Genomic DNA, 25,957 nt, shown 5'->3' with positions numbered 1-25,957 from the left:
GCTAGATATTAGTTAAGTCTTTCTGAAAACACATTATTTATGACTGATAATATTAATAATAATAATTAATTAATTAATTAATAACAATATTGAAGTATAACAGTAGTTTGAGTTTTTCCCTCAAGACACACATTAAACATGATTTTGGTGATTTGCAGGTAAAAAGAGGTCCACAGTAAAGACTACATTACCTCAGTGTCCTCAATGCTAGCTGCGCTCCTAAATCTTAGTTAAAACAGCTAAATCTATTTGAAAAAGTGAGTTTTTGACATCTAGATCACATATAACTCAGAATTTTACACTGACACTGAAATATAGTTATTAAATAATATTAAAATCTGAAACTTTCCACTTTTTTAGCCAAGTTTTGTTTTCACTAAATGTTCCTGCACCTCTTGACTTGCAAATTACCAAACTCGTAATTTCCGAGAGCCCAGGCCATGCAAAAGGCAAAGAGAGAACAGAAGGGCTGACCGGAAACTGTCCTGTCCTCAGCGCAGCCTGAGATAATAACAGTGCAGGTCCAACAGCAGCCATAGGGGGGCCCTGCTGCATCGTGTGATGTTTGGGGAAAGGGCTGGACAATCACCACCTCTGCTCTGGTTCAGTTGAATGTTCAGTTGAGTTCATTACAGACATTATGACAATCTCACCAGGTCATGAGCCTCATGTTGCTGATGTATTTATAAAAGATTTCCTTTAGTGTTAATATGGGAGTTGGAGCCTTATATTGCCAGTACTACGTTGATGTCAGACAAAGATGTTGCTATTATTGTAGGAATAAATATTCATTTGAACCTGTTGTTTTGAACTATGAAGTAGTTAGTTGAAGTGTTGAAGGTCTGTAGCCAACCTTTGTGACTAAATAAACTGCAGTTTTAATGTGCGAGACGGAAATAAGCTGCCAACATTGTACTTTGTAAATGGAGTTTTCTGTGGTTTAAAGTGAATAGCTGTCATTTAAAAAGTTGCGCTGTTGTTGTTCTCATTTGTTTTTTAAATGGTGATCGTGTTTGCTAAAAGTATAAAGCCTCCTGTAATGCCTCTGTACTCTCTAATAGGCTGATGCATGCGTGTTCAATCGTTTTGATCTCATTTGACCAGCAGATGTAATCATAAGGGAGGGAGCTTTCAGGCCATTAAGGGAATCTGGGCTTTGTCCTTGTTTTCGAACATACTGAGTAGATGAGGCAATTATTAAGCTAGAAGAGGGATATTGGGTTTCAACTGTGAACGATTTATCGAATTGTAGCTCTATAGTCCCATCAGGACACATCAAATACTTTTCCTTTGAATGTTAATCTTTGTAGACATGAGGAAAAGTAAAGTGCCATGCAACCTGCTCTTTTTGTTCTGTTCCTGCATTTTTACTACAAAGCATGACAAGAACATTGGTTTCAAATGTTTTTCCTTTTCACTTTTTAATGGTGATTATCTTTGATTATCTTTGCTTCATTGTACAAACTGCCTGTTTTAAACAGTGAGAGGTAAAAAAAAAAAAAAGAAATGGGGCTCAGCAGTTTGTGTACTGATAGCTGAATGTAACGGTAACTTTAAGCACTCGAGCCTGCTTCTGTCTGCTCCTCTTTCTTCATTTGGTCGCTTTCACTGCACAGTGCACCATCTTCTCTTGTTTCGGTGTGCACATTAGAAGGGTTTTTTGTACATTATGGAAGTATCAACAATAAATGTTTTTAACTTGTTGGCTCAATGTTGTTGTGTGTGGTAAATATTCAGACATCTTTTGGCTGAAAAGATAAGGCTGGTGATAGTTCTGGGTTTTTTTTATTGTCAACTAATTATATGTGTTAGTCTGTCTCTGTCACCCTATCTGTGCCTCTCAGCCCCATTTCTTAGTAGATCTCCGCAGATGGAAGCTGCACATGAGTTGGGGACTATTTTCAGTGGCGGATTAATCCACATTTGGTGCTCTAGTGAGTATTTAGAGCAGCAGGATGGTTAAATGCAAGATTTAGTTAAAATAAATTATACTGTGTGTGTGTTCATGGTAATGAATCAACATGCCACCCAGTACAACACTGCAGCTCAGATAGTCCCCTACAAATGCATTATTAATTCCTTTATTTGTCTTCAGTAGGAAACGGGTTTAGGAGCTGAGTGTCATAGACAGGGGAGTGGGATCAGAGAGTTTTGTGAAATGGACTAACACATTGGTTTTGGTCTTTTCATGGGATGTTGACAATAAGGAAAATATAGATGATTGCCAGCCTTATCCCATAATGTTTGCCTCCATCTCAAATAAGAAAACACCAAATGAGAAACTTGCATTCATGTAGTAAACCGGAACCTGCGAAAGAAACATCCACATCATTTTTTCAAGTAATACAAGAGAAATAACACTGTAAATGGATAGAATCTAAAAAGCACAGTTCACACACGACTTGAAAAATTCCTTTCAAAAACATCACATCAAAGCGGCACAATTTGAAAATTGGATGAAAGCTTTGTTTTTGCCATTTAAGCACAATTCTCATCATGTCTTGAATCTGACACAACACAGAAGCACATCTGTTATGCTGCACGGCAACGACTCAAGTACATGGTACAGGCTGACAATCTTAAATATATGATTTTGTAACACAGATTTTGAGTGCAAACCTACTGTAGGTTGAATCCACCTGAATTGCAGACAAAGAGTGAGTTAGAATTGAAGATAAAGGCACTGTAGTGGTCAATAGACAAAGTAATGCAGTATTTCCTTCCATTAATAACACTGAATATAGTATATCTAATGCACATATACATGTACAGTGTACTGAACCTGCTAACCGCCAACCAAGTCAAAACACAGGAAAAAATATAAATTCAAAGCACTGATACACAGAAACTGTGAGCCATCACCTTGAAAGCAGCTCAGCTAGTCTCCCAAAATTATTTCTCAGAGGAAACAGGCCCTGGATTAGCATTAGCATTAGCACAGCAATCAGCATTACTAACAATGCTAACAAGTAAGGGAATGTATAGTATCATTTTCTCCACATTTTCCAATATTACAGCATATAAGAATAAAACTAACTTACATGTATGATACAAAAAAAGATGTTGAGTATAAATACCAACATATCTGTTTCAAAGCAAAGTTGAATCTCTTTTCATCTGTTTTTTATGATCCCTTCATTTTTTTTTTTACAGTAACAAGGTCATTCAGTAAGGTCTATAAATCTGTTGGACAAACTGTCTTGTTTTCATAAAATACACATAAACTCTAGTTCGGGTCTATTTACATTAACACAAAGACATCAAAACAATAATCTGACAAATAAATAGCTTTTACAGTCTAGTGCTCCAGATATGCGCTTGTGCACTGTGCAGCATGTTGCATGCAGAGCCACGGACGGTAACATGGGCACGGTCCATCAAACAACCAAGGTTTAATCTTATTAGAATTCTGTCGCATGATTAAATTGTACCATTCAAGAGACTGGTAGCACTGAATCAGTGACAGCAAGAATAACATGGAGATAAAAAATAAAACAAAGATCTGCAAAATCGAGTTAAGTGCATAAGTACACCAAATTCCTGTTCTCCACCATCGATCGTTTAACCAATAGCAATTTTAAAAAACCCTCCAAACCCCCATCAGATGCCCTCTGTGAGGACTTTGCAGACCACTTCAGAAATAAAATCGATAATATCAGATCCAGTCTTTTACCCCAACAGAATTTATTTTTTAACACACCTGTACCATTACTTTTACCTGAGGAAACACTGGAGAGTTTTGCCCTGGTGGACGCAAGGACACTTGGTCGAGCTTTCTCCCAAGTAAACCCAACAACCTGCCTTTTAGACCCAATTCTCACATCACTTTTAAAAACATTTTATGGCTTCTTTGAGGAACAGATTTTAAATATTGTAAATTACTCTCTTCAGACGGGCGTCTTCCCCGCCGCCTTTAAAACATCAGTGGTGAAGCCCCTTCTGAAGAAGAGTAACCTAGACCCCAACATTTTTAATAACTACAGACCTGTGTCCAACTTACCATTTTTAAGTAAAATATTAGAAAAGCTGTTTTTTAATCAATTAAATGATTTTTTAAATAGTATCAATATTTTGGAGAAATACCAATCTGGTTTTAGGATGAACCACAGTACAGAGACGGCCCTTTTAAAGATTTTAAATGACATTAGGTATAACGCAGATTCACATAAACTCACAGTCTTGGTACTACTGGATCTAAGTGCTGCCTTTGATACAGTAGATCACCACATTTTATTAAACAGACTGAGAAACCTGGTCGGCCTCTCTGGTACTGTTTTTAGCTGGTTCAGCTCCTATCTCACAGATCGATATTTCCGGGTAAGTTTGGATACATGTTCCTCCAGAACACATAAAACAAGTTGTGGGGTGCCCCAAGGGTCAATTTTAGGTCCAATTCTTTTTAATCTATATATGCTTCCCCTTGGGGACGTCATCAGGAGACACGGCATCAGCTTCCACAGTTATGCAGATGACACACAGCTGTACATTGCCGTGTCTCCTGAAGACACAGGGCCAATTCATGCTCTTTTTAACTGTATTTTAGATATAAATTCATGGATGGCAGAGAATTTCCTACAGCTCAACCAGGACAAAACAGGGGTCTTAGTCATTGGTCCTGAAGGCAAGAGAGAGAAACCTTTACCAAAACTACAAGATTTTAAACCAACACAATGTGTAAAGAACCTGGGCGTCATTTTTGACTCTGAGCTGAATTTTATTCTACATATTAAAAATGTAACAAAAATAGGTTTTTATCATCTTAAGAATATAGCCAGAGTCCGCCCATTTCTCTCTCAAGCTAACACGGAGGTGCTGATGCATGCTTTTATCTCCTGTCGTTTAGACTACTGTAATGCCCTGCTCTCTGGCCTCCCCAAAAAGACCATTTCTAACCTGCAACTATTACAGAACTCAGCCGCACACGTGCTGACGAAGACCAGAGGGCGGGCTCACATTACACCGATTTTAAAATCGCTGCATTGGCTCCCCGTGTGTTTCAGGATCGATTTTAAGGTTCTTTTATTAGTTTTTAAATGTCTTAATGGTCTTGGGCCCACTTATTTATCTGACATGCTTTTATCATATCAACCCTCGCGGGTCCTGAGGTCCTCCGGCACTGGACTTTTAATTATTCCTAGAGTTAATACAAAAACCCACGGGGAGGCTGCATTCAGCCATTACAGCCCTCGACTATGGAATAGCCTGCCGGAGAGCATCAGGACTGCAGAGACTGTTGATGTTTTTAAAAGGAGGCTCAAGACTCACCTTTTTGGTTTGGCCTTTAACTGATCTCTTTTAAACTTTGAATTCTTCTATTATGCTATTTTTACTGCTTATATTTCTTATGACTTGTTCTTAGTTATGCACTTTATCAGTATTACATCTTAAAATCTTATTACTTTTATTTATTACTTACTATTTATTAGTTATTTATTTGTCTATTTTTGCTCTACATTTTTAACTTTCTTAAAGCTTTTAATTTTTGTGCATTATACCTGCTTTTATCTTTAATTTATTTGGTTATTTATCTATTTATTTATTTTTTCTTTAGTCTTTTAACTCCTAGCTTCAGTGTTTCCTCATGTGGGGGCCTCCACACTGGGGTGTATGCCCAGTCTGCCCACGGGGGCCGGTGCTTGGAGGCCGCCTGGGCCCGAGGGACTTGGGTGGCTCTGCATTAAGTGCGGAGTCTGCCCCTGTCCATCGGCGTCTGGGTGGTCTCTGTGGCGGCGCTCCCGGTGGCCGCAGGCTGTGGCGCTTCCCAGTGTGGATGGCTCCCATAGGTGTTTCCTCACATGGTTCCTCAGTGCCCTGCCATGTCTCAGCACTGTGTGTATGTGTGTGTATATGTGTGTGTGTGTTTTGTGAGTGTTTGTGTGAGCGCATGTGTGTATATCTGGAAGTGGGATATTGTCTGTCATATTATGCTTTTATTCTCTCTGTTGTTGTATTCTTTTATCTTGTGAAGCACTTTGTGTTGCATTTTAAATGGATGAAAAGTGCTATATAAATAAAGTTTGATTTGATTTGATTTGAAGTAGTGATCAGAGTATTGTGAGGAAATCATGTGAACAGCATGTCCTTTCAGGGACTGTAGTAGATAAATGTAATCAGCTGTAGACTCACTCGAGTGACTTAGTACCAATGGCTGGGAAAGACCAACGCTCCAATAAATAAGTGCAGCAGGTGACGTGGGGGTAAGGACAGATCAGTCTTATGCAAGTTAGACAGTCTTAAAAAAAAACCCCCAAAGAATGACTTATTTTAAGCCAAAAAAAGTTAACCACCCCAGTGCCGGGGTAACTCAGGACTAAAACCAATGTTTCCATAGTAACAAGCAGACACACCTGCTGAGCAGTGGCACCAAAAAAAAAAAAAAAAAACATACCACATAATCTGTTAATAATGCTGTGAAGCAATCCTTAAGAAGAGAAAATGTTTTCAGAGAGTAGCCTGTAAGAAATACGCAGCAGTGACGTGATCAGTCATTGTTATCTGGACACTGTCCTCAACCACACCACACTGTCTACGCTGCGCTGAGATTTCACTGCAGGATTTTTGTATTGTCTTTGCGAGTTTCCCCAGTACACTGTCCTCGTAACTGCTGTTGTGGGACTATGAGGGCTGAGCGGTTTGCCGCCATTGCTCGATCAGCCACGTTTTTTACTTTGAAAAAAGTCTCAATTTACCCAGAATTCCTGGCAAATTACTCGCACCTAGAATAGTCAAGAAGTAGAAAGCTTTGCCCACCAGACGGTGGTGGACATCTACCCAAAGTGTGACTATTAGTTAGATTGCAGCTATATTTAGAGAATGTGTCTATAAAAGAAATCCCAGAGGTTTGACTCATTCTAACAGCACCTCTGGCTTGTCCACGTGTTTCCTGCAAATATAATCAGCTATGTTTAATTTGTGGGTGGGAAGCCTGTGAGGGTTCTTCTTGCTGCACTAGCGACTCCTACTGGCCGGTCTGTGCATGAAACTGTGAAACTCCCATGATAGTGTGTTGGCTGAGAGGAGGACTGCACTGATCAGGGAGTCATTTTTTTCAATTTTCTGCTCTCCTTCAAGGCTGAAAATGGTGGCGGCTCTCCACTTCTGAACCTCACGGCTGCAAACATTTCCTGGCTGTCCTCTCCTGCTCCTACTCCTCTGGATCGCTGTCCATCTTTTTGCCACTTGAGACCACAAAAAAGGAAAATCTATTTTCCCCCGTGAATGGCTTAGCATGCGAAATCATGAGCAAAAACAACACAAACACAGCATGTTAGCACAAAACACAGCAGCTGAGACTTGAACCAGAAGCACTCAGGGGAGCTCTGACAGAAGAAACCAATCATAACTCTGAATTTTAATCAGATATCTCTAAAGAAATGAAAGGACAGTGTTTTGAATTGACATTCATTGTGTGCTAGTGATATGAGTGCTATTATAAAAGGGGAGAAAATCCTTGGTGGTGGTGAGTAAGCTCTGGAGGAGGGCCCCCAAAGCAAAATGTTGCCAATGATAAACTCAAAAAACAAAAGAAGACGAGACCTCTCTGCCTGCAAATACTAAAGCCTGTAAGTTGAAAAATAATTGATATCATGGGGAAAGTTTAATGTCAAAGACTTGTGGGATAGTGCAAATAAAAATAATTTAGACTTAAGTTAACACCTGTAAATTTGACAGCCTGTGTGGGATTCTGCAGATAATTCGTATAAACATTCAACAATGAGGCTCTGTGGTTTAGTCACTTGCTCGGGATGACGTCCAAATACCAAGCAGGTGAGGAGCAGCGCTGTCGGATGTCCCTCAGACCGTGGAGACGTTGCTGGCTGTGAGGGCGTGTGTTTCCGAGGCCGGCTGATCTTTGGGGCTGGATTTGTCCAGGACGGATATCTGAGTGACCGTGCTGCTTTCAGTGAACAACGTACGCCGTCGCTTACTGTAGCTCAGGTAGCTCTGAGTCTGCCACTTCCAAAACCTCTTCTTCAGTTCTGCCTGCACCTGAACGCACACATCAACATCCGCACATGAAGACACACAGAAAGAAAAGTAAACATTGCAATGCTCGTTTTGGTCTGTGCTGGGCTTTTCCCCTCCATGTCTACAAAGGCGCCATTCTAGTAAACTTGCAGATTTTAATTAAATACAGCTACTATCTGACGACTTTCTAAAACACACCATAGATTTTAACCTTGATTTCCCAGCTGTGAATTCATGGTTGATTTGGTAAGACATGCTAAACTACTTCTATAGTTCTTTAACTGTCAATAAATATGAACTAGAATTCAGCTATATTGCAAAGTAATAATGATTTAGGATGCTTAGAACGCTTCAAATATGGATGTTGCTGCAAAGAAGCTACAAACTGTAAACCGTGGAGGCTTCACACACATCCTGAACCTGACAGCACAGAAGATCTTTACAATCAGCTCAGTTTCAAGGTGGACGCCCAAGATTAGTGTAACCAACTCAGTGTCTGACCAAATGTGAAAAATGGTCACAATCTGCCTTGCACATTACTTGAAAGTAGTTCCTGCTCTTATTTTGCACTGACCTTTGACCTTCTGGATATAAAACATCATCACTCCATCATTTTACCCTTTGTGACATTTTTGTGAGGTCTTGTCATAATTAATGTGTGAATTCTTGAGTTATGGCCACAAAAGTGTTTTGTGTTGCCAAAGTTACCTTTGACCACCAAAATCTAATCAGTTCATCGTTTATGCCGAACTTGAAGAAATTCCCTCCAAGCATTCCTGAGACATCACATTAATGAGAATGGGCCAGAGGTCTGTACAGACTGACTGTCAGAAACATAAAGCTTCCAGCCACAGCTGTCACAGGCACAGAGGCATAATAATGAGCCAAATGTTGGACAGTATTTACTTACCTCACCATTCAGGAAACAGTAGAGCAGGGCCACAACGAAACCCTTCAGAGAAGACAAATAGCAACCAAAACTGTTAAATATCAAAAATATGTTGTGCATCCTGAGCAAACCTGTCTGTATGTAACTCTCACTACGTTTCCAAGAAAAATAGAATTTTTATGTTTAGCATGCCGTTGCGGTTTAATCTCCTTACTTTCTTTTGTATCCGTGTTGTGTGTTTTACCTGGAAGGACCCCAAACCGAGCTCAATGAAGATTCGGGCCTCTGCTCCGGTGTTTTCTGGCAGGAAGGCAAACACCATGTAGTGCATCCCAAACAGAGGGATGAGCAGCAGAGTGGATTTGGCCAGCCTCCTGCACACATTGCAGAAACAGACCCATGAACACATGTGCATGTCATTTGTGTGTGCAGCTGAGTGATATTCATTCTCCTCTCACTTGAAGTGACTGGTGTCGTTGCCACCGACACCGGGAGATCTCAGCTTCTGGACCAGAATGCGGATCACGTTGATGAAGATGATGAAGTTCACCTGCATGAAACCAAATGAAGAGCTGTCAAGCAAAATGTGAAAGAACCACCACAGCATTCACGCCACAGCTGCAGCCATTTTTATTTGCTGGCCTGCTGCTGTGTTATCACATCAAACCCGCAGCGACGAGGACTGTGGTACCAGGAAACCTGTCATTCTACACTGAAGAACAAAGAGGGGTAACAATGCCTGGATATAATAGCTATCCACAGAACTCAACGATAATGCTACTAATATTAGAACTAATAATAATATGTGTATATGTGTGGAAAAAAAAACTAAAATCAAATCTCTGAAAAAAATATTTTGGTTTCACTTTAGATTACAGCCTGTTTACACAGTGCGTACCAACAGATACATGTTGGTACAAGGAAACAGGATGTGACATTGGAGAATAAAGAGGTGACAAATGTAAAAAGAAAATACTAGTAGTAAAGTATTTTTTACTCAATTATTCTGGCATATTACAGTGCAGTGTGACCTACTGAGCAACAATCTGGCATTTGGGAGGACATTAAATCCACTGAGTCTGGCATCTGAGGCACTTTTTTGTATAGCTTTTGTCTGTGGTGTTGACATTAGGCTTCCAGCTTCCTAATTAGGTCACATTGTACCCCGACATATTGGAATACTTGGTACTTACATAGTACAAATTCTTTTTAATTTTCTCTAAAATGCCAGTTTGAAGGTGAGTTAGTCATACTGTACCCTGCAATAATAGGATATGTACCCATTCGTTTTAAAATACCCACAGCATAAATTATTTTCATGTTCCAAGAGAACTAACGTTTCCAAATTGTGGGAAAAAATAAAATGAAAAAAAGATATAAGCCTAAAGAAAAAGAATAAAACAGAGAGCTTGATTATACCTCTCACTCAAACAAAACAAAATCACGCCAGCAGGGAAACAAGGAAGTACACTGATTGGCTGTTGGTGTTAACTGCCAGAGACAACAAGCTTCCCAGCATCCAAGCAGGAAATGAATCAACTTTGCTTGACTTGTTATTGTTGCATATAATGTAAACACCAGGTAAGCGTCTGCAGTAACTGGTGCAGAGTCAAAAGACAAGCCTGACCTTCTAATTCCTCAGTAGCTCCAGCTGTAACTGCTCTGTACTCACCAGTAGTGACGCGGTTATTGGAGCTTTTATGATCCACCAGATGAAGGCCACATCTGTGTCATCCCAGCACCTGAGACACAGCAGACAGTAATGAGATAAACAAACCAGTCACAGAAGAACAATATTGCACATCTCATCATGAAACACACAACAACTCACAGTGTTCAGACGGACCGCTGTGTTAGAAATACTAGAGGCCAATCCTTCCAGGAAAGTCTAAATCCAAATCCAAGATGAACTTTTTTCTTATCATATGAACACAGATTTTTAGTTTGCTGTATCTTTTCAAGTATGACACTTCAATTTCATTTAGGGAAATCTAGTTATTTTCTTTCTTGCGGAGTATTAGATGAGAATATTGACACCACTCTCATGTCTATCTGTGACATTTAAGGCTACAGCCAGACGCTGGTTAGCTTAGCTTAGCACAAAGACTGTAAAACAGGGTTTAACAGGTTGCCTGGGTCTTCCCAACAGTACCAAAATCTGCCTACCAGCACCTCTAAAGCTCATTAACAAAGGATATATTATTTGTTTAGTCCAAAACACTACTTTTATCATCATAAAACACACTTAAAATGTCAAACTTCAAGAACAAAATAAAACTCCCAAAACCTTCTTGGTTCATTTGTCATTTTTCCAGTAATCATCACTAATTCTGGTTTGGTTGATATAAACTCTTAATTCACAGAGGGAGAAGGTGGAAGCAGAAGAAGCAACGTTGGGAAACTGCATGTGGAGCCGGAATATTTAATATTTTTTACATCTAAGTCAGGAGTAAATTTCTTAAGACATTATAACCAGAAGAGACTTATATATAACATTATATTAAATATGTCAAACTTCAACAGTAAATAAAGTGCTGTCAATGCATGCAGTGATCCCCCCTCACTCGTATTAAAATGTTCAAAATTTGATACACAGATTTTTTTTACAATGCGAATATAAATCTGAATTTAGAACATGTGTTGACAGTCCTAATAGAGGTGCTGGCAGTTGGATTATATTAGCTTTGAGTGAGGCTAACTGTTTCACCATGTTTCAAGTCTTTTGAAGATAAATGGCTGCTCACTGTAGCTTATTTTTTGTTTTTATGAGTCATGAGAGGGCTGTTGATTGACTTTCTCATTAACAAAGTTGATTAGTGTATTTGCCAAAACTATTTCTTTAATTTCTATAAAAGGGGACCTTTACTAAGAATGTTCCAAAATACCATCAGGGGCATTGATTTTTTTTCATTTAGCAATGTATTTGCTAATAAGGCTTTTCCATGGACTGGTGGTCAGTATGATGAAGGTGAGAAAGGTAGGCAACACCTTTTCCACACCACCACATTGTTGTAATGGAAAACCCAGTGGAGTTGTGCCAGCACGGTCCACTTGCTTGTGACTCTGCGCAGCACGGCTCGTCACAACTAAAACCCATAGCAGAAAAAATCCTACAAGACTGCAGATATAAATTAACCCAGTGGGAGTTCATCTGATTTGCATAAGCGTCCCTGAATAAAAGCTGATGCCAGGTTGTTTTAACCCATGTTGTGCATGTCTTCAATTTCACCTGCACAGAAACCTGTGTGGACATACACACACAGTACACAAGTGTTTGTAAAAAAGGGCTAAATCATGATGAGATCATCATGTCTCACCTACCAGGTATTGTGGTGGTTGGACACAGAGATTAATGGCAGTGGGTCTTATTGGGAAATTGGGACACAATGCCTATTGATTCCTATTGTTTCCTTATTGTTGTGTGTGTGACATGTGACATTTTCTCTGATTCTGCTGCAGCAGCTCACCCCCTGTTATCATAGAAGTTGCGAGTGAGGATCCATGCCGTTATGATTGTTGCTGGGAGACCTAGGAGGCACAAACAGAGTGACATGATCATTAGGAAGGAGCCAAAGCAGAGCTCTAACAAAGAAAGGGGAAAGAGAAGGATCACTATTAGCAGCGCGCTCACCCCAGCCGATGAGGATGTACCACCAGAAGTATTTCTTCTGGAAGACAAAGGTGAGAGCAAGCAGCGTCTGCAGGTACATTCCCTCCACCAGCAGCCAGAAGTAGTTGGCCAGGATACTGAACTGGAAGAAGGCCACCGCTGATTTACAGGATGTCTGAGGGACAAAAGCAACAAGGGCCACAAGCATCAGATTTGTGCAATCAGCAGGTGGCAGGGATGGAAGAAGTACCCACATCTTACCTGCTTATGTTATGTCTCGTCGTGTCTCTTGAGTTGTTTGTTTCACTAGCGTCAAGTTTTGTCTTGCACTTCCTGTTTTATTGTGAAACCCTAACTCTCCTCTCATTCCAGACCCCTGATTTCCCGGTGTGTTTTCCCACCTGTCTGATTGTCTGCCCCGCCCTGATTGTCTCCACCTGTTCCTTGTTACCTCATGTAAATATAGTCTGCGTCTCTCCTTGTCCTGGGCCAGATTGTCTTGTTGCAATTGTGTTTCATGTCAGTTCAGCGTCTATTCCTTGTACATCGAGTTACCTTGAGAGAGTTTTTGATTTCCTTGCCTTTTTGAGAACTAAAAATATCCTTAGCACTTTTTGTTTGTATTCTGAGATCCGTGCGCCTTTTGTTCATCATTTTTGTAAAGAACCTTTTTGTTATTAAAAGTAGCCTTGTGCAGTTTTACCCCGGTCTGTCTGAGTCATGCATTTGAGTCCTGATCTTCGTGCCTGAGCGCTCGTGTCAGCTTATTATCAATCTGAATCTGCAAAGTACGCTAAACGTTAGCAAATGAATGTAGTGTGGAGAAAGGTTTGGCCTCCAGACTGTAGCGGTGTAGTAGTGTTGAAATAAGTTTGCCTGCCTTCCACTACTTATGTACATGTTGTGTCTGAGCTAGCTGTGTGTGTTCAGAGTTGCGACACACACAGCTAGAATTGGGAGGTCCAGCTGGCTTTTTAATGTTTCTGGCAGATTCACTTATAAATGATAACCCTGTAACTGGGTGTTACATATGCACGATTGCTTTGCATGATATAATGCTAAAGGACTGAAGCTAAAGCTACACATCCCTACATGTTACAAGTTCCACGCAGAAGGCAGTGAAGCTACGGTAGAGCTAGTTAGCACTAGGTTTATAGTACTGGTTGGTAAAACTTGATTTAAAATGATGTGATTTGCACGAACTCCACCCTGTTTAGATGCTTACTTTTGAAAGAAAAGTCGCGCAAGGGTCTGATTTGTTCATGGTTCATATTTCCAAACAATAGGTTGGTGTTCCACTTCTAGGAGAGGCTTGAGGATTTGAACTAACCAGTGTTTTTTCACTCTGATGTTCTTCCTGTCCTCCTTAATATTCATTCCTTTTCTCTGATTTGGTCTCCACAGACTCATGAGAATATTAACTGTTTTCTCAGCAGCTAAATGTTCCATTTTCTCCAGCAAGGGTCTTTGGGTGTCAGCCATTCTGTGTTGGGCAGGAGCTGGACAGACGCTAGTAATTAGGCTAATGAGTAATTGATGAGTAATTAATGATTCTCCGAGTAATTTGGTTGCTACTGTACTTCCAGTCTCACGTTGTTGTGTTGGTTGTTGTGTTTCATCTGTTCAGATTTGGTTCAGATAGAGCACAGCAGCTTTCTCTCATCGTCACCTTGCCTCTCTCACGGCTCTCTTCACCCTCGTGAGTCACGGTGACGTGGCGACGATGGCCCCTCGTAGCCTCGTGGCCACGCAAGAGGGACGCTTACCTTCACTCCAGGTGGCCTCATCAGCAGAAAGACGCGAAGACAAGCGCTCGTCATTAATGCTCATACAGGCTCCGCTCAGTCACTCTCAGCATTTCAGTCCTACTCCTTCCTGCTCCTCTGAGTTTGTGAGCTTTATGCCCCCCCAACTCCAAACAACTAGCTGAACTAACTTACCAGTTGTCATAAAGTTACTAGACAGGTAGAAAGTATATAAGAACATTCACTTAGCGTTGCACTGCAACATTGAGGTACTTAAGTGTGTTATGTGTAAGTGTGTCAGGTGTGTTGTGCAAACTTGTGGGTCATTGATTCTCCAGCCACAAATGTATCAGGCTTTGTGCAGCTCCCTCTTGAACCACAAGAAGCTTTTTTCCACATACGTATGGCACTCCACACCTGGGGAGAAGGTCCCATTTGATGGAGAGGTCATGCATCTCCAGAAGATTTGTAGCTAGATTTCCTTTTACGACATATTGTTTCTTTCCCCTTCTGGTTTCTCTTTTCCTATCCTTTGTTCTTTCTTCCTTTGCATCCAATTTGAGTTAAGATCATAAAATATTGTTGTCATCTTATACTTAATTTTCTCATCTTTTTTATCCTTCCATATTCTTCTTCATTTGCTTTTTAAACTGCTTTGAAAGCATGACAGTCACCCACATCTTCTCGTCTTGACTCTCTCTATTTTTACTTTTGACACTTTGGGTGTATTTAATACATTCAAGTGACATGTTTACTGTTGGAAGATGGATTTTTGAATACAGGACTAGACTACTTGTACTGTGTTTTAGTGTCTTTCCATTAGAAGTGGCACCGCTGTTTTAATTCAGCGAAGGATAAATAAAGACCTACTAATGGAGCTGTAGTGGGGCTTCAAAGCCGACTCACGGTAGACATGAAGCAGTGGTCCAGGTTTTCATCAGAGAACAGAACGCCATCTTTGATGAAGACAGCACTCGCTCTCAGGATGAAGGAGACGAACAGGTTGATGTGGATGTAGTTCCTGGTGCAGTGAAACTTCCTGCAGTGCAGAGGAAAGCTTTCCTGAGTCATTTTATCTTTTACAAGGAGGGATCTCTGTGAAACACATGTGGACTGTGTTGAGTTTAGTTTCGCACTTTTTGTTGTTCAAATTAAGCAACAACATGTTATTTGAAACAATAAATCAAAATTGAAATCTGGAAACTGTAGGCTAACAGCAGACTCACATGTAAAAACTCAAGTTTTGCTGGCACATACATCCTCCCCACCTCTACCTCGACATTATGGCTCTATAATAACATCGCCTGATAATCACTACAGCAGCTAGAGGGCGCTGTCATTTGAACGTTAAAAAAAGGTTGTTTTAGGGCACTTGCTGATGTTACCTGAACACAGTGAAGACAAAAATCGCTGATATAAGAGAGATGAGGGAGGTAGCGTATCCAGCGGTGTACACCTGTTTGAAGTTGGAGAAGTATGTGGTCTGAAATGTAAAAAATGACAGAAAAGAATTAAAAAAATAAATCGATGTTAGCAGTTAATAATGAATCACTCACTCATACCCTTCACACTCATCCTTACAAGTGTTAATTAATGAGATGAGAACATGTACTTACAAAACACGGCAGTAAATTTGCATTTGTACGAAAAAATCTTAAACCCGTATAAACTGGTTCAACACTTTGGAGGTAAGGCCCATGTGGCACGTCTTAAGTGACTGACATGCGTTTTCTGCAAACTTTGCTGCAGGATTAATGCAGCTGACTCGATTTGAATGGAGTTTTGTAATTAAGCAGATGTAACATTGAAGAAAGCTGATCACATCCTGCCAGTTCTTCTTGTGGAGAGTCTGCAGAACGAACAGCGAGTATCAGTCGAGTCTGACGATGTGTTGGACCTTTTCGTGAACTTTGGGGAGATGACGTGGCCGCAGTACAGCGGCTGTCTACACTGGCAGTGTAACGCTCTATTCTTCACTTGCACTTTACTGTTTGAGAGGTGATCTGCCCTTGTTCAATTAAGTTCAAAGTGTTTCTCTTGAGCAGCGCATCTCTGTACGAACAGGCACTTGAAATCATCCATCTCAACCTCCTTCCACATACTTTCTACACCCGGATGACAGCAAGACACTTGTTTCTCTTTTGTTACTTAGAGCTCAGAGTCAATATGTGTTCAACAGCAAGCAGTCACTGTTCATGAAACATGTATATAAATGGCATTTTTAGCATTTTAAAAAATGACCAAACAGTCAAATGACCAATGATCAAATGGTTGATGTTGATGCGTCAGAGAACGCGAGAAGTGTCAATCATCTATTTTACAGCCTGCTTGAAGATCTGTCATTTAGCCTAACCCAAAACTACACAGAAGTAATCATGTAAAACATTTACCTCTGGTGCTGTCTCTTCATACTCTGCGAACGTGCAGGCCTCCTCATAGGAGGGGTAGGGCTCGGACCATCCACCCTCAGTGCAGTTCCTGTAGATATAACCTGAAAAACGCATGAGCCTCTCAGTGGCGATGGCAGAAGACATGCCAACAGTAAGGCGCCGGGGGAAGCTGAGAAATCTATAAGAGGACTTGAGCAGGGAAACACAACTAGGGAGAATACGCAGAGACCAAATCTGAACCCAAATCAGTCAGAAGTGAGAGATGTGGCATTTATCAGTCACTCGAGGGAAGCAGTGGAAGAGCTAATAAACAGCTCACACACACAGGACTAAAACAAGTGTTTGCATTTGTGGGAATATTTAGAGACTGAAGACATTTCTCTATTCCCTGGGTGAGTATTTATATAACCAAGACATGCAAATGAAAAAAAAGCATAAAAATCTTCATTTGATATAGTTTCAATGCTCCCAGTAACAAAACATCATTTAATAGCTAGCAGAGTTGATTCCCCAAAAATCTAAATTGCTCTCCCTGATACACGCAATCACACACACGCTACTGCAAGGTCAATTTATTATAGGCCTCAAACATAACTACCAGTACCACGGATAATCACGCCCACAAACATCAATACCGACTAGCCATCCCCATGCTTCAACCTCCCTCTGATGCTCTGCTGAACTGAACTGAACTGCTGAACTCAGCTGAACTGTCCCATTCATATGCATGTAACACATGTGTATGTACAAAATACAATCAATATAACAATATTTGATAGAGTGGCCTATGTATGCTCTGTGAGTTTATGCACACACAGCCTGAGTCCAACCCAAGCCCGATCTCTCTCTCTCTCTCTCTCTCTCTCTCTCTCTCTCTCTCTCTCTCTCTGAGACATTCAATAATCCCATATGGGTGTAATGTTTAGGTATCCACATACCTCTGGCCATGTAGCATCAAACACTCAGCAAATAAACCAAAACTGTGTGCATGGCCAGATACTACTGGGGTACATGGGAGAGTACATTATTCATACATTGTTATTATTACTATATCATTTGCTTTTATAATAAGAACTTTGGGTTGCATTTTATGCAAGAATTGTGCTATATAAATAAAGTTAATTATTATCATTATTACTATTATCATTAATGAAATTTGGGTGAACCGAACTCTTAAGATCAAACCATAAACTCAAACATACATGCTGCAGAGACACAGTTAATGTCTAATCAACAAGGAGCAGAACAAGCACACTGTTTATTCTATAGAATCACATGCAAATAGCCCACAGTGGCCGATTAATGTTCAGTTTGTTGCCATTGGTTCACTCATCAGACTAAAGCATGTATACTGTATGCAGCTTTCCTGGTAAATTAGTTTTATTGGGCACTGATGAATAATAAGAATAAAACCACTCTTCACTCTACACCACCTCGTCTCTCTCTGCAGACAAAGCCATAAACATCTGCACACATGAGCACAGACATTCTCAGAAGTGAAATAAGGCCACTGCTCTTCATCAGGATTCAATGGGCCGGACCAAAACTCCATCTGCCGGTTAATGACATGCGTGGCTGGAGACACACCTCCTATGAAGAGGACACTTCACTAAAGCTTGTGCACACATGCACACTACACAACAAAAAGATTATTACTGCTACAGTGTTGCCATTCACCAGACAGAGGTGAGTTGTTGTTATTTCTGCTGCAACAAGCTACTGATCACTGTAGATTAAACAAGGTCGTCTTGTGCTGAGCAGTGTTTAAATTAAGCTTCACGTAGCAGAAGGTAACTGCATGAAAAATAGAATAAAATGAAGCTTAGCGAAAGTTCACTCAGGAAGACGATCTCGTTGTTCATGCCCTCTAAGTCACACTGTAGTTTCCTGCCACCTCTAAGCTCCACAAACTCAGTCTTGTCCTCGTCCAATCACAAGCCGACACGCTCACCTTTAGCCAATCATCTGTAAGCTGTCAAATTTTAAAAATGCTCTCACTCTCTGCTGTCATTCAGCTGCAAGTGGACACCGTGATGTTCGTGTCCCCTTCACCACCTCAACTGGGGAGACCATCTCCAATCAAACCCTCCCACCAGAAGTTTCCTTCTCATGAAGTCCTTCTGATCTCCAGCTCCATTCCCCTTACGACCGATTCCCATGGTGCTCTATTTCCTGCTGGGGTCTAAACCCTTAAATCTATGTCTTATGTGCACATCAAATAAATAAATAAATACAAATGAATACATTTGCATGTACCTATATCCAAAAGCATGGCAAAAATATTACATTTTAATTGTGAGCTTTTTACTTTGCTCACTTTCCTCAAAGGTAACACTGACAGTTGTGTCAGGTGAAGGCTGTAGATGATGAATTTAAATGAAGCAAATCTGCAGCCGTGTTCTCCCACCATGGCCTGAAGTTAGAATGACGGAGCTCACTCTTCAAGCTCCACGATGGTCATGACACACACAAGGTCGTCAGCTTTTCAGCGTGAGTCTGTGTTTGTAAGAGGGAGGATGAAAAGTTTACAGTGAAACAACAGATTTCGTGGTGTGAATATGCCTGACCAGCTCCCCAGCACAGCCGAGGAGAGTGTGGGGGTTTGAGTCGTGGGTGGTTTTGCCGGTATCCAGCTGCATTAGCCTCAGTGTAACATGCTGTGTAGAGCCTGCAGGCCTGCAGCGTCGGTGGGTGAATGGTTGGATGTGAATAGAGGTTGAAGGCCGAGGCTCTGGGGAGGTCACTAGTGCTCACACCGCCATGCTTAACAAGCAGCGCCAATTCCTTCCTCATGCTCTTGGCTCGTACAGTGAACTCTTTGATTTTCCAATTCATTATTTTCTCTGCATGCAGCCTCCCGTTTGGATAGGCCGGATCTATCCACACAGCTACAGCGTTTGACTTAACCGGGTGTCTGTGGAGGAGGAAATCGAGCGGGGTCCGGGAACCCACTAACACTAAGTTATGAGGTCATCAACAGCAGCCTCCGCCTCCCGATCCCTTGACACAAACTATGTGCTTAACTTCCACTCAGGAGCTCCTGTTTTTTTTTTCTTCTTCTCTACTTTGTGCCTTTATTTTCACTGCTGTTGGAAATCAGTCAAGTGCATCATTTCTACAGCCAGCATCCCACATACTGCACATCCTCCCTGCTGCTGCTGGCTCTTCAGTGAAAAGTAATTCAGCTGACTTCGCTGACTGACATACTGGAAGAGTCTGGATTTCACCAGCAGTGTTTCTACACAGGGACAATAAATAAAGACCCTTGCACCTGACCGGCTTCAACACTCAACCCCGGCTCCTAGAAATGAGCTTTATATTGTAATAAATTGCTTTCCAAATTATGTTGTGGTGACAAACATAATTGCTGACTGGATTATGTTGAGGCAATGTTGTTTTGATTGAATGAAGCTTTACATTTATGTACCACTGAAGTCACGTGGGGTTGGTTTGGATGGATAGTGTGTCAAGCATGACGACTGTGACATCGGAGAGCGGGGTTTACATCCAGACTCCGCTCTGTAGTTTGGTCCGTTTAAGCAACAAAAGCACTTTGGTTAAGGTTAGCCAGAGTTTGTGGTTTCAGTTAATGTTGATTGACATGTGTCATATTGTGGACCTTCCTGTATTAAACCAAACCACAGTGTTTCCCTAACCATAACCAAGAGCTGTAAACTCCTAAACATAACCATAAGAAGTTCAATAATCCTGTGGTCACCACACGTAGACATTGTTTTGCAAGATCAGATATTTTGGTGAAACACAAATATATTTTTATGTGAAAAGACAACTTATTCCAGTCTGCATTAAGTTTCCTTCAAAACTATTGGCTGTTTCAGATTGTATATAAAAGTTATTTCAAGGAGTCACTATATCAGCCAATATTCTTTTTAGAAAAATGTGAATGCATAGCATAATCAAACATATAGATAAGGATCCCTTAAGTTTATCTGTAACAAGTATCTAGTGATTGTCAGTTGGCACCACCTGTAGCTCTGCAGCACATGCTGCGTACAAAGGCTTTTTCCATTGGTTAATAAATAATTGTCACTAAGTTGTACTGAACTTTCAAAATTAAAAATAAACTTGTCAATGCACTCTAGTGGACAGGCTATGCAATTGCATCACTGTTTTAGATGACCTCACACATATATAAACTGTAGTTTCTTGTTATGTATCAGTTGTAGCATATCTGTGTCCAACTTCATTCAGCTTACGGGCCAGGCAGATGAATCAGTCAGCATTTATTACAGACACCACAAAATGTGTTTGCTGATTATCCAGTGAGGAGAGGATGCTGCACCTCATACAGTCACAAAAGATAAGTAAGTTATTTATGCCCTATTATGAAAGAATTTGTATTTTTTGCAAGTTCCTACAGTTTCAGAGCACCAACATAACTACAAATCTCGCCTTGACCACATCATGGACTCCTGTACATGTGCATTTGTCGACAAGCTGAAATATTTGTAACCTGCCGAGACGGCGTCAGGAGCCAAAGAATTGTGCCATGTCGACTTACAGGGTTGAAAAATATTGTGCAGGTTTACAAAAGGTTTGGACAAATCTGCATAGTTTTATTTATTGTAACATCAAAGATGAACATGAAAATAACACAAAGTATAACTGAAACATTTTTATTTTGCTGAAATACTGCTAGGGTCTCCAGCCCAAATACATTGTTAAGCGTTGGAAAGCAGAGTATGTGTGCAGCTGAATAAAATGTTCAGGACAGTATTAACAGTTTGCAGCCTTGCATTAGTTTGCTCAATTAGAACATATAATTCATGCAGTGCTAACGGTGTATGAGGCTTGGATTATCTTATGGTCTCTTCTGCACGGAGAATACCGAGCAAGCTGATGACCCACAGTTGGTGGGTGTGTGACATGGTGCCATAAAGCATTTGCAGTGAGATCACAGCCGCTCAACCCAAGTTACATAGCACACCAACAGGCATTTGGGTGGCGCAGTGCGAGTGAAAGAGACGCCATTCTCCCTAAGACAGTGAACCATCAAACTGATTTTGAAGCTGTTATTCTAAGGTAAATATAGTTGCATAATGTTGCTTTAAGAGCAACAGCCATGCTTGCGGATCTGTGGGGCTGTAATCTGCACAGCAGTTTAGCATTGAGCGAAATGCTAACGTTGGCAAGATGACCAGATGAATAAAGTTGTTACTGCCTCTTCTTCCACTCCTCTACATTTCCACTGGGTCTGTTTATGACAGCACACAGATTTTTCTGTCATCGTTGGCCTCCCAAAAGTCCAGACACACATTTTTGTAGCATCTCAGCTGCATCTATGTCCGTCTGCCAGCCATTTGATGATACATGAGAGATTTTAAGCATATTTTATTTTCTTTAGAGCAGCCAGCTGGATGAGACAAGGCTCTGGAGAAGGTGGAGCCAAGGAAACAGTCAGGAGAATAGAGTCCACGTGATCCGTGTAGAAAAGCCATAAACCACTCTGCGAAAGCATAACACTGGTCCTGGCGCTAAATATAACCTGGCCACTGTGCTTAGCTGTAAACTGAAAGATGGATGAACTGAGTAAAAGTTAATTATGCTTAAATGTTTTTTTGACGTGTGAAAAATCAGCTGAAATACACAGTTTTCTCCTCGCAAAGCCTGTTCGACAAGCAAGAGTGCACAAAAGATGTATCAGATATATGAAGACGCAGCTTGTCAAAGGTGAGTGATTTACCTTGGATGTTGCCAAACAGCTGGGAAACATTGGCACACGAGACGCTGACCACCTGTCCCACCTCAGCACGGTACCAGCAACGAATGTCATCCCATGCTGTTGGGCAACCTGAGGCGAGAAGACAGCATTCAGCACGCACTCACTGACTGATGAGCTCATAGTGCAGTGCAGTACAATAGAAAAGATGGTCAGGTACATTTTGCCTCTGCAGAACATACACTGTAACTCATCATTATGAATCATCATGCAGCGGTTCATCATCAGTGTATGTATATTTGTTTTCAGTAGAGGGAGGGTAATGTAATTCTTTTGTTGAATCAGGGGTGTAAGTTACAGAACTGAGTGAATTCCTGTTGGAACCAAAACAAATCTGCATTTTTAAGCCATTTCTGTCAACTATCGAGTTCTAAAACCTTATTTTCTGAGTGAAAAATAAATCCTGCTGCAGGAATGCTATTTTAAATTTTCTCTTGAGTGGAAACCCGCTTGTTTTAAATTTCCTACATACATGTGTCACTACTGGCAGGAGGCAGTACAGTACCAGAATCAAGAAAAAACAAACTTGAAATTCCTCAAAACTTGTTGGTTTCCATTAGGTATTGTGCTGATTATATGCGTGTTTTAGCATAATAATTTCTTTCCTCGTCATGTCTCATCGTGTCTGCTGATGTGTCTCTTCACAGTGTCAAGTCTTGTCGTAAACTTCCTGTCTTATTGTGAAAACCTAACTCTCCTCTCATTTCAGGCCCTTGACTTCCTGGTGTCCTTCCCGCCTGTCTGATTGTCTGCCCCACCCTGATTGTCTCCACCTGTTCATTGTTACCTCGTGTATATATAGTCAGACATAGTCTCCCTTTGTCCTGTGCCAGATCGTCTTGTACGTCTCATGCCTTGTTGTGAACCTTGTCTTGCTAGCCTGAGCTACTTACCCTTGCCAAATTGCCTTCTGCCATTTTTTCCTTTTTGTATTTTTGTTCTCTCTCAGCCTAAGCGCCTTTAGTTTGTATTTTTTGTGTAACCTTAGCGTCTTGAGTTTGCCTGTTGAAGAAAACCCTTGCGGGCCGTTGCACTTCTGATCTAATCCTGATGGATGGACTGGTCAACCTTTCTTTTCCTCTCTCTTTATGCAGTGCGCTTAATGTGCCTTGTTTAACTTTGAACACTTCTGAATGCTACAGCACTTGCTAATGTTAACCACTGATTCAAAAATCTAATTAAGAATCATTTCGTCTCTATAGAAACTCAGACTTGTGCTGTATTTTTTTTTTTTTTTTTTTTTTTTTTTGGAAGGGTTTCCCCCAGTCTGGGAAAATGAAGGGGTGTTTGATTTGGTGACGTCTTCAGCCCTCCTCTCCGCCCACGCTTTGTCTCCACCGCTCCCCTCACATGGCTGACAAGCTCTGCCTGCAGCCTCCTTCGCTGCGAGTGAGGAGGCGTGGAGAGGGGGAAGAGAGAGCGTTAATGAGGAGCCCGTCTCTCTCTGCCACCACAACGCCTCATACATCAAAGCTGCTCGGCCCAGTGTCAATTAAAACAGCAGTGCATGAGACATGCCACCACTCATTCATAATAAAACACAGCTTTTGGCTGTTGCCGAAGGTTCCCCTGCCAAAGCTGTGATGAGGCAAACATCTCGCTGGATAAATGTGACTTTGAACTCTCCTTTTTAGAACACTTTTGCCCCGCATCTTAGTTATTGGTTGTACACTAAAACCGAGCTGCTGATGACATTTTCATCTGCTGCATTGATTGAAAATTGAACATTATTAGGCCCTTTTGCAAATGGCCTAATGGCTCTCCAGGTAATGTGTGTGTACACAGACTGTAGCAGCATAAAGGACGCTGTGCTTTCCTTTGAGAGGCTGTCTAGAGTCAACAGTAAAGCATAGCTTGTGAAAAGCTGACAGGAGAATAGAGCGGATGAATAGACTGGTGCTTCTCATTAGGTGTTAATGGTTAGATATTTTTGTACTGGGAAAACTTCCTGGAATCATCCTGAGCACAAAGCCTTGTTCTTTTTCCACGTTTTCAACAAATCTCCAGGTCCTCAGTTACATCGTTTGGATCAGTGGTCTGTGTGAGTAGACATTGTGATTGTGCTGCTGGTGTTGTACTACCAGCTGAATGGGAAGAACAGGAAAGCACTCACACATAACTACAAGAAGGCTACCCACACTGCTAGCCTTGTTGTCACAACATATTTTTTATACTTTATTTACATGGAACTGCCAGCAGTCCTGTTTCATCTCTGTAGTTCTTTTCTCTGTCTCTGAGATACTGGAGCTGTCAGAAGTCCCCACATTTCCTACATATAATCAATACTTGGAGGATAACAAATGTCTCCGGATAAGCGGAAGACAATGGATGGATGGATGGATAACAAATGTTTCTTTTTTTTTCCTTCTTGCACATATTTGTTCATATTAACAGTCTGTACAATTTGATGTGAAAGTGGAATGATGCCCAATAGTTCCCCAAAATCCAAACGTGTATGCTCACAACAGTGCATGGATTGGAACAAACAGGTACTGTTTAAGATTTAGTCACATTTGGATCAGGTGAACCCAAATGCAGGAGACAGAAAGGATCAAATGCAGAACGCAGAAGGCAAGGCAGCCAAGCAGGGAGGCTCCAGATCACAGCCAGGGCAGGGTGGGAGGCTGCAGGGCGCTGGACAGAGGGACCTCCACAGTGCTGGGCAGCAGGGACTCCATGGCTTTGGTCAAGCAGGCTGGTGAGGATGAGGAGCTGGGCAGCGGTGAGGATGAGGAGCTGGGCAGCTGAAAGGCACCATTATGAGGCAGCAACCTGGTTAGTTCTGAGTTAGCTGACTGGTCAACTGGTTGAAGGCAAGGAGCATGGAGTCTGTTTGCAGAGCAGGGTCTAGCAGAAAAGAGACGCTGTTGGGAAGGTCGCTTTCTTTTGGGGGCTGTTTTGAGAGCTAGCCAGGTCCTCCAGAAGGGAGACCACTGGGAATCATTGGAGGTGGAATCAGGCCGGTGGCTAGCTGACAAACCCAACAACTGTACATCTCCCCCTGCCACCTAACCCTGATAACCCAATGCTAGCTGTCAGGGATGCGGGCTGGGAGCCAGCAGGATGGAGTGAAGGTTGGTCGCCAGCAGGCTGGTTTCTAGCACGCCAAGGTATACGCTGGAAACTAGGAGAGAGGAGGGCTGTTGGCCAGGGGAGGCTGGTGAAGAGGACAGGACAGAAACAGGATAGCTGCTGGAGGCCAACAGGCTTAGAGGCTGGATGACTACTGGGGAACACTAAGAATTGTAGGCTCACACTCTGTTGACTCCCAGCGAACTGGATCACATGCAGGGCTCTTAACTGATAATAATATTTCTTGCAGTACAGTATCCACTTGTATGATTGTCGAATGTCCCAAACCGTCTTTTTTAACAATTTCAATAGGACAGACACACAGCTGCTTAGAAGATGATTTAACTCTCATGGCTGTGATGGGTATACAAGACAGCATTAGTACAAGACACAAATCATTGTGTGTGTTTAACGCAACACAGCTGCCATCAAATTTGGTTTATAGGCAGGTAAACCAGGTCAAACCTATGTCCTGTGTGAGTGGTGGCAGCATGGAGTTATACAAGGATTTACCCCGCTGACATTTATGTCATCTGCAATAAA

General features: G+C 41.4%; 1 protein-coding gene across 1 annotated transcript in view; it reads right to left on the bottom strand.

Moving 5' to 3' along the window:
- Positions 1–7,794: 7,794 nt before the first annotated feature.
- The window catches only part of ghrhrb (growth hormone releasing hormone receptor b), a 34,243-nt gene continuing 16,080 nt past the window's right edge, over positions 7,795–25,957 (bottom strand). Inside the window, exons 3-13 of the mRNA XM_041935288.1 lie at positions 22,307–22,414; positions 16,603–16,703; positions 15,598–15,695; positions 15,119–15,251; positions 12,489–12,642; positions 12,325–12,385; positions 10,530–10,599; positions 9,316–9,407; positions 9,102–9,231; positions 8,879–8,920; positions 7,795–7,989 (exon numbers count right to left, since the gene is read on the bottom strand). Coding sequence (XP_041791222.1) covers positions 7,795–7,989; positions 8,879–8,920; positions 9,102–9,231; positions 9,316–9,407; positions 10,530–10,599; positions 12,325–12,385; positions 12,489–12,642; positions 15,119–15,251; positions 15,598–15,695; positions 16,603–16,703; positions 22,307–22,414 — 1,184 coding nt within the window. The remainder of the gene's footprint in view (positions 7,990–8,878; positions 8,921–9,101; positions 9,232–9,315; positions 9,408–10,529; positions 10,600–12,324; positions 12,386–12,488; positions 12,643–15,118; positions 15,252–15,597; positions 15,696–16,602; positions 16,704–22,306; positions 22,415–25,957) is intronic.

Source organism: Chelmon rostratus, chromosome 4 (genome assembly GCF_017976325.1).
Source record: "Chelmon rostratus isolate fCheRos1 chromosome 4, fCheRos1.pri, whole genome shotgun sequence".
Classification (NCBI taxonomy): domain Eukaryota; kingdom Metazoa; phylum Chordata; class Actinopteri; order Chaetodontiformes; family Chaetodontidae; genus Chelmon; species Chelmon rostratus.
This window is presented reverse-complemented; position numbering and strand designations above follow the sequence as displayed.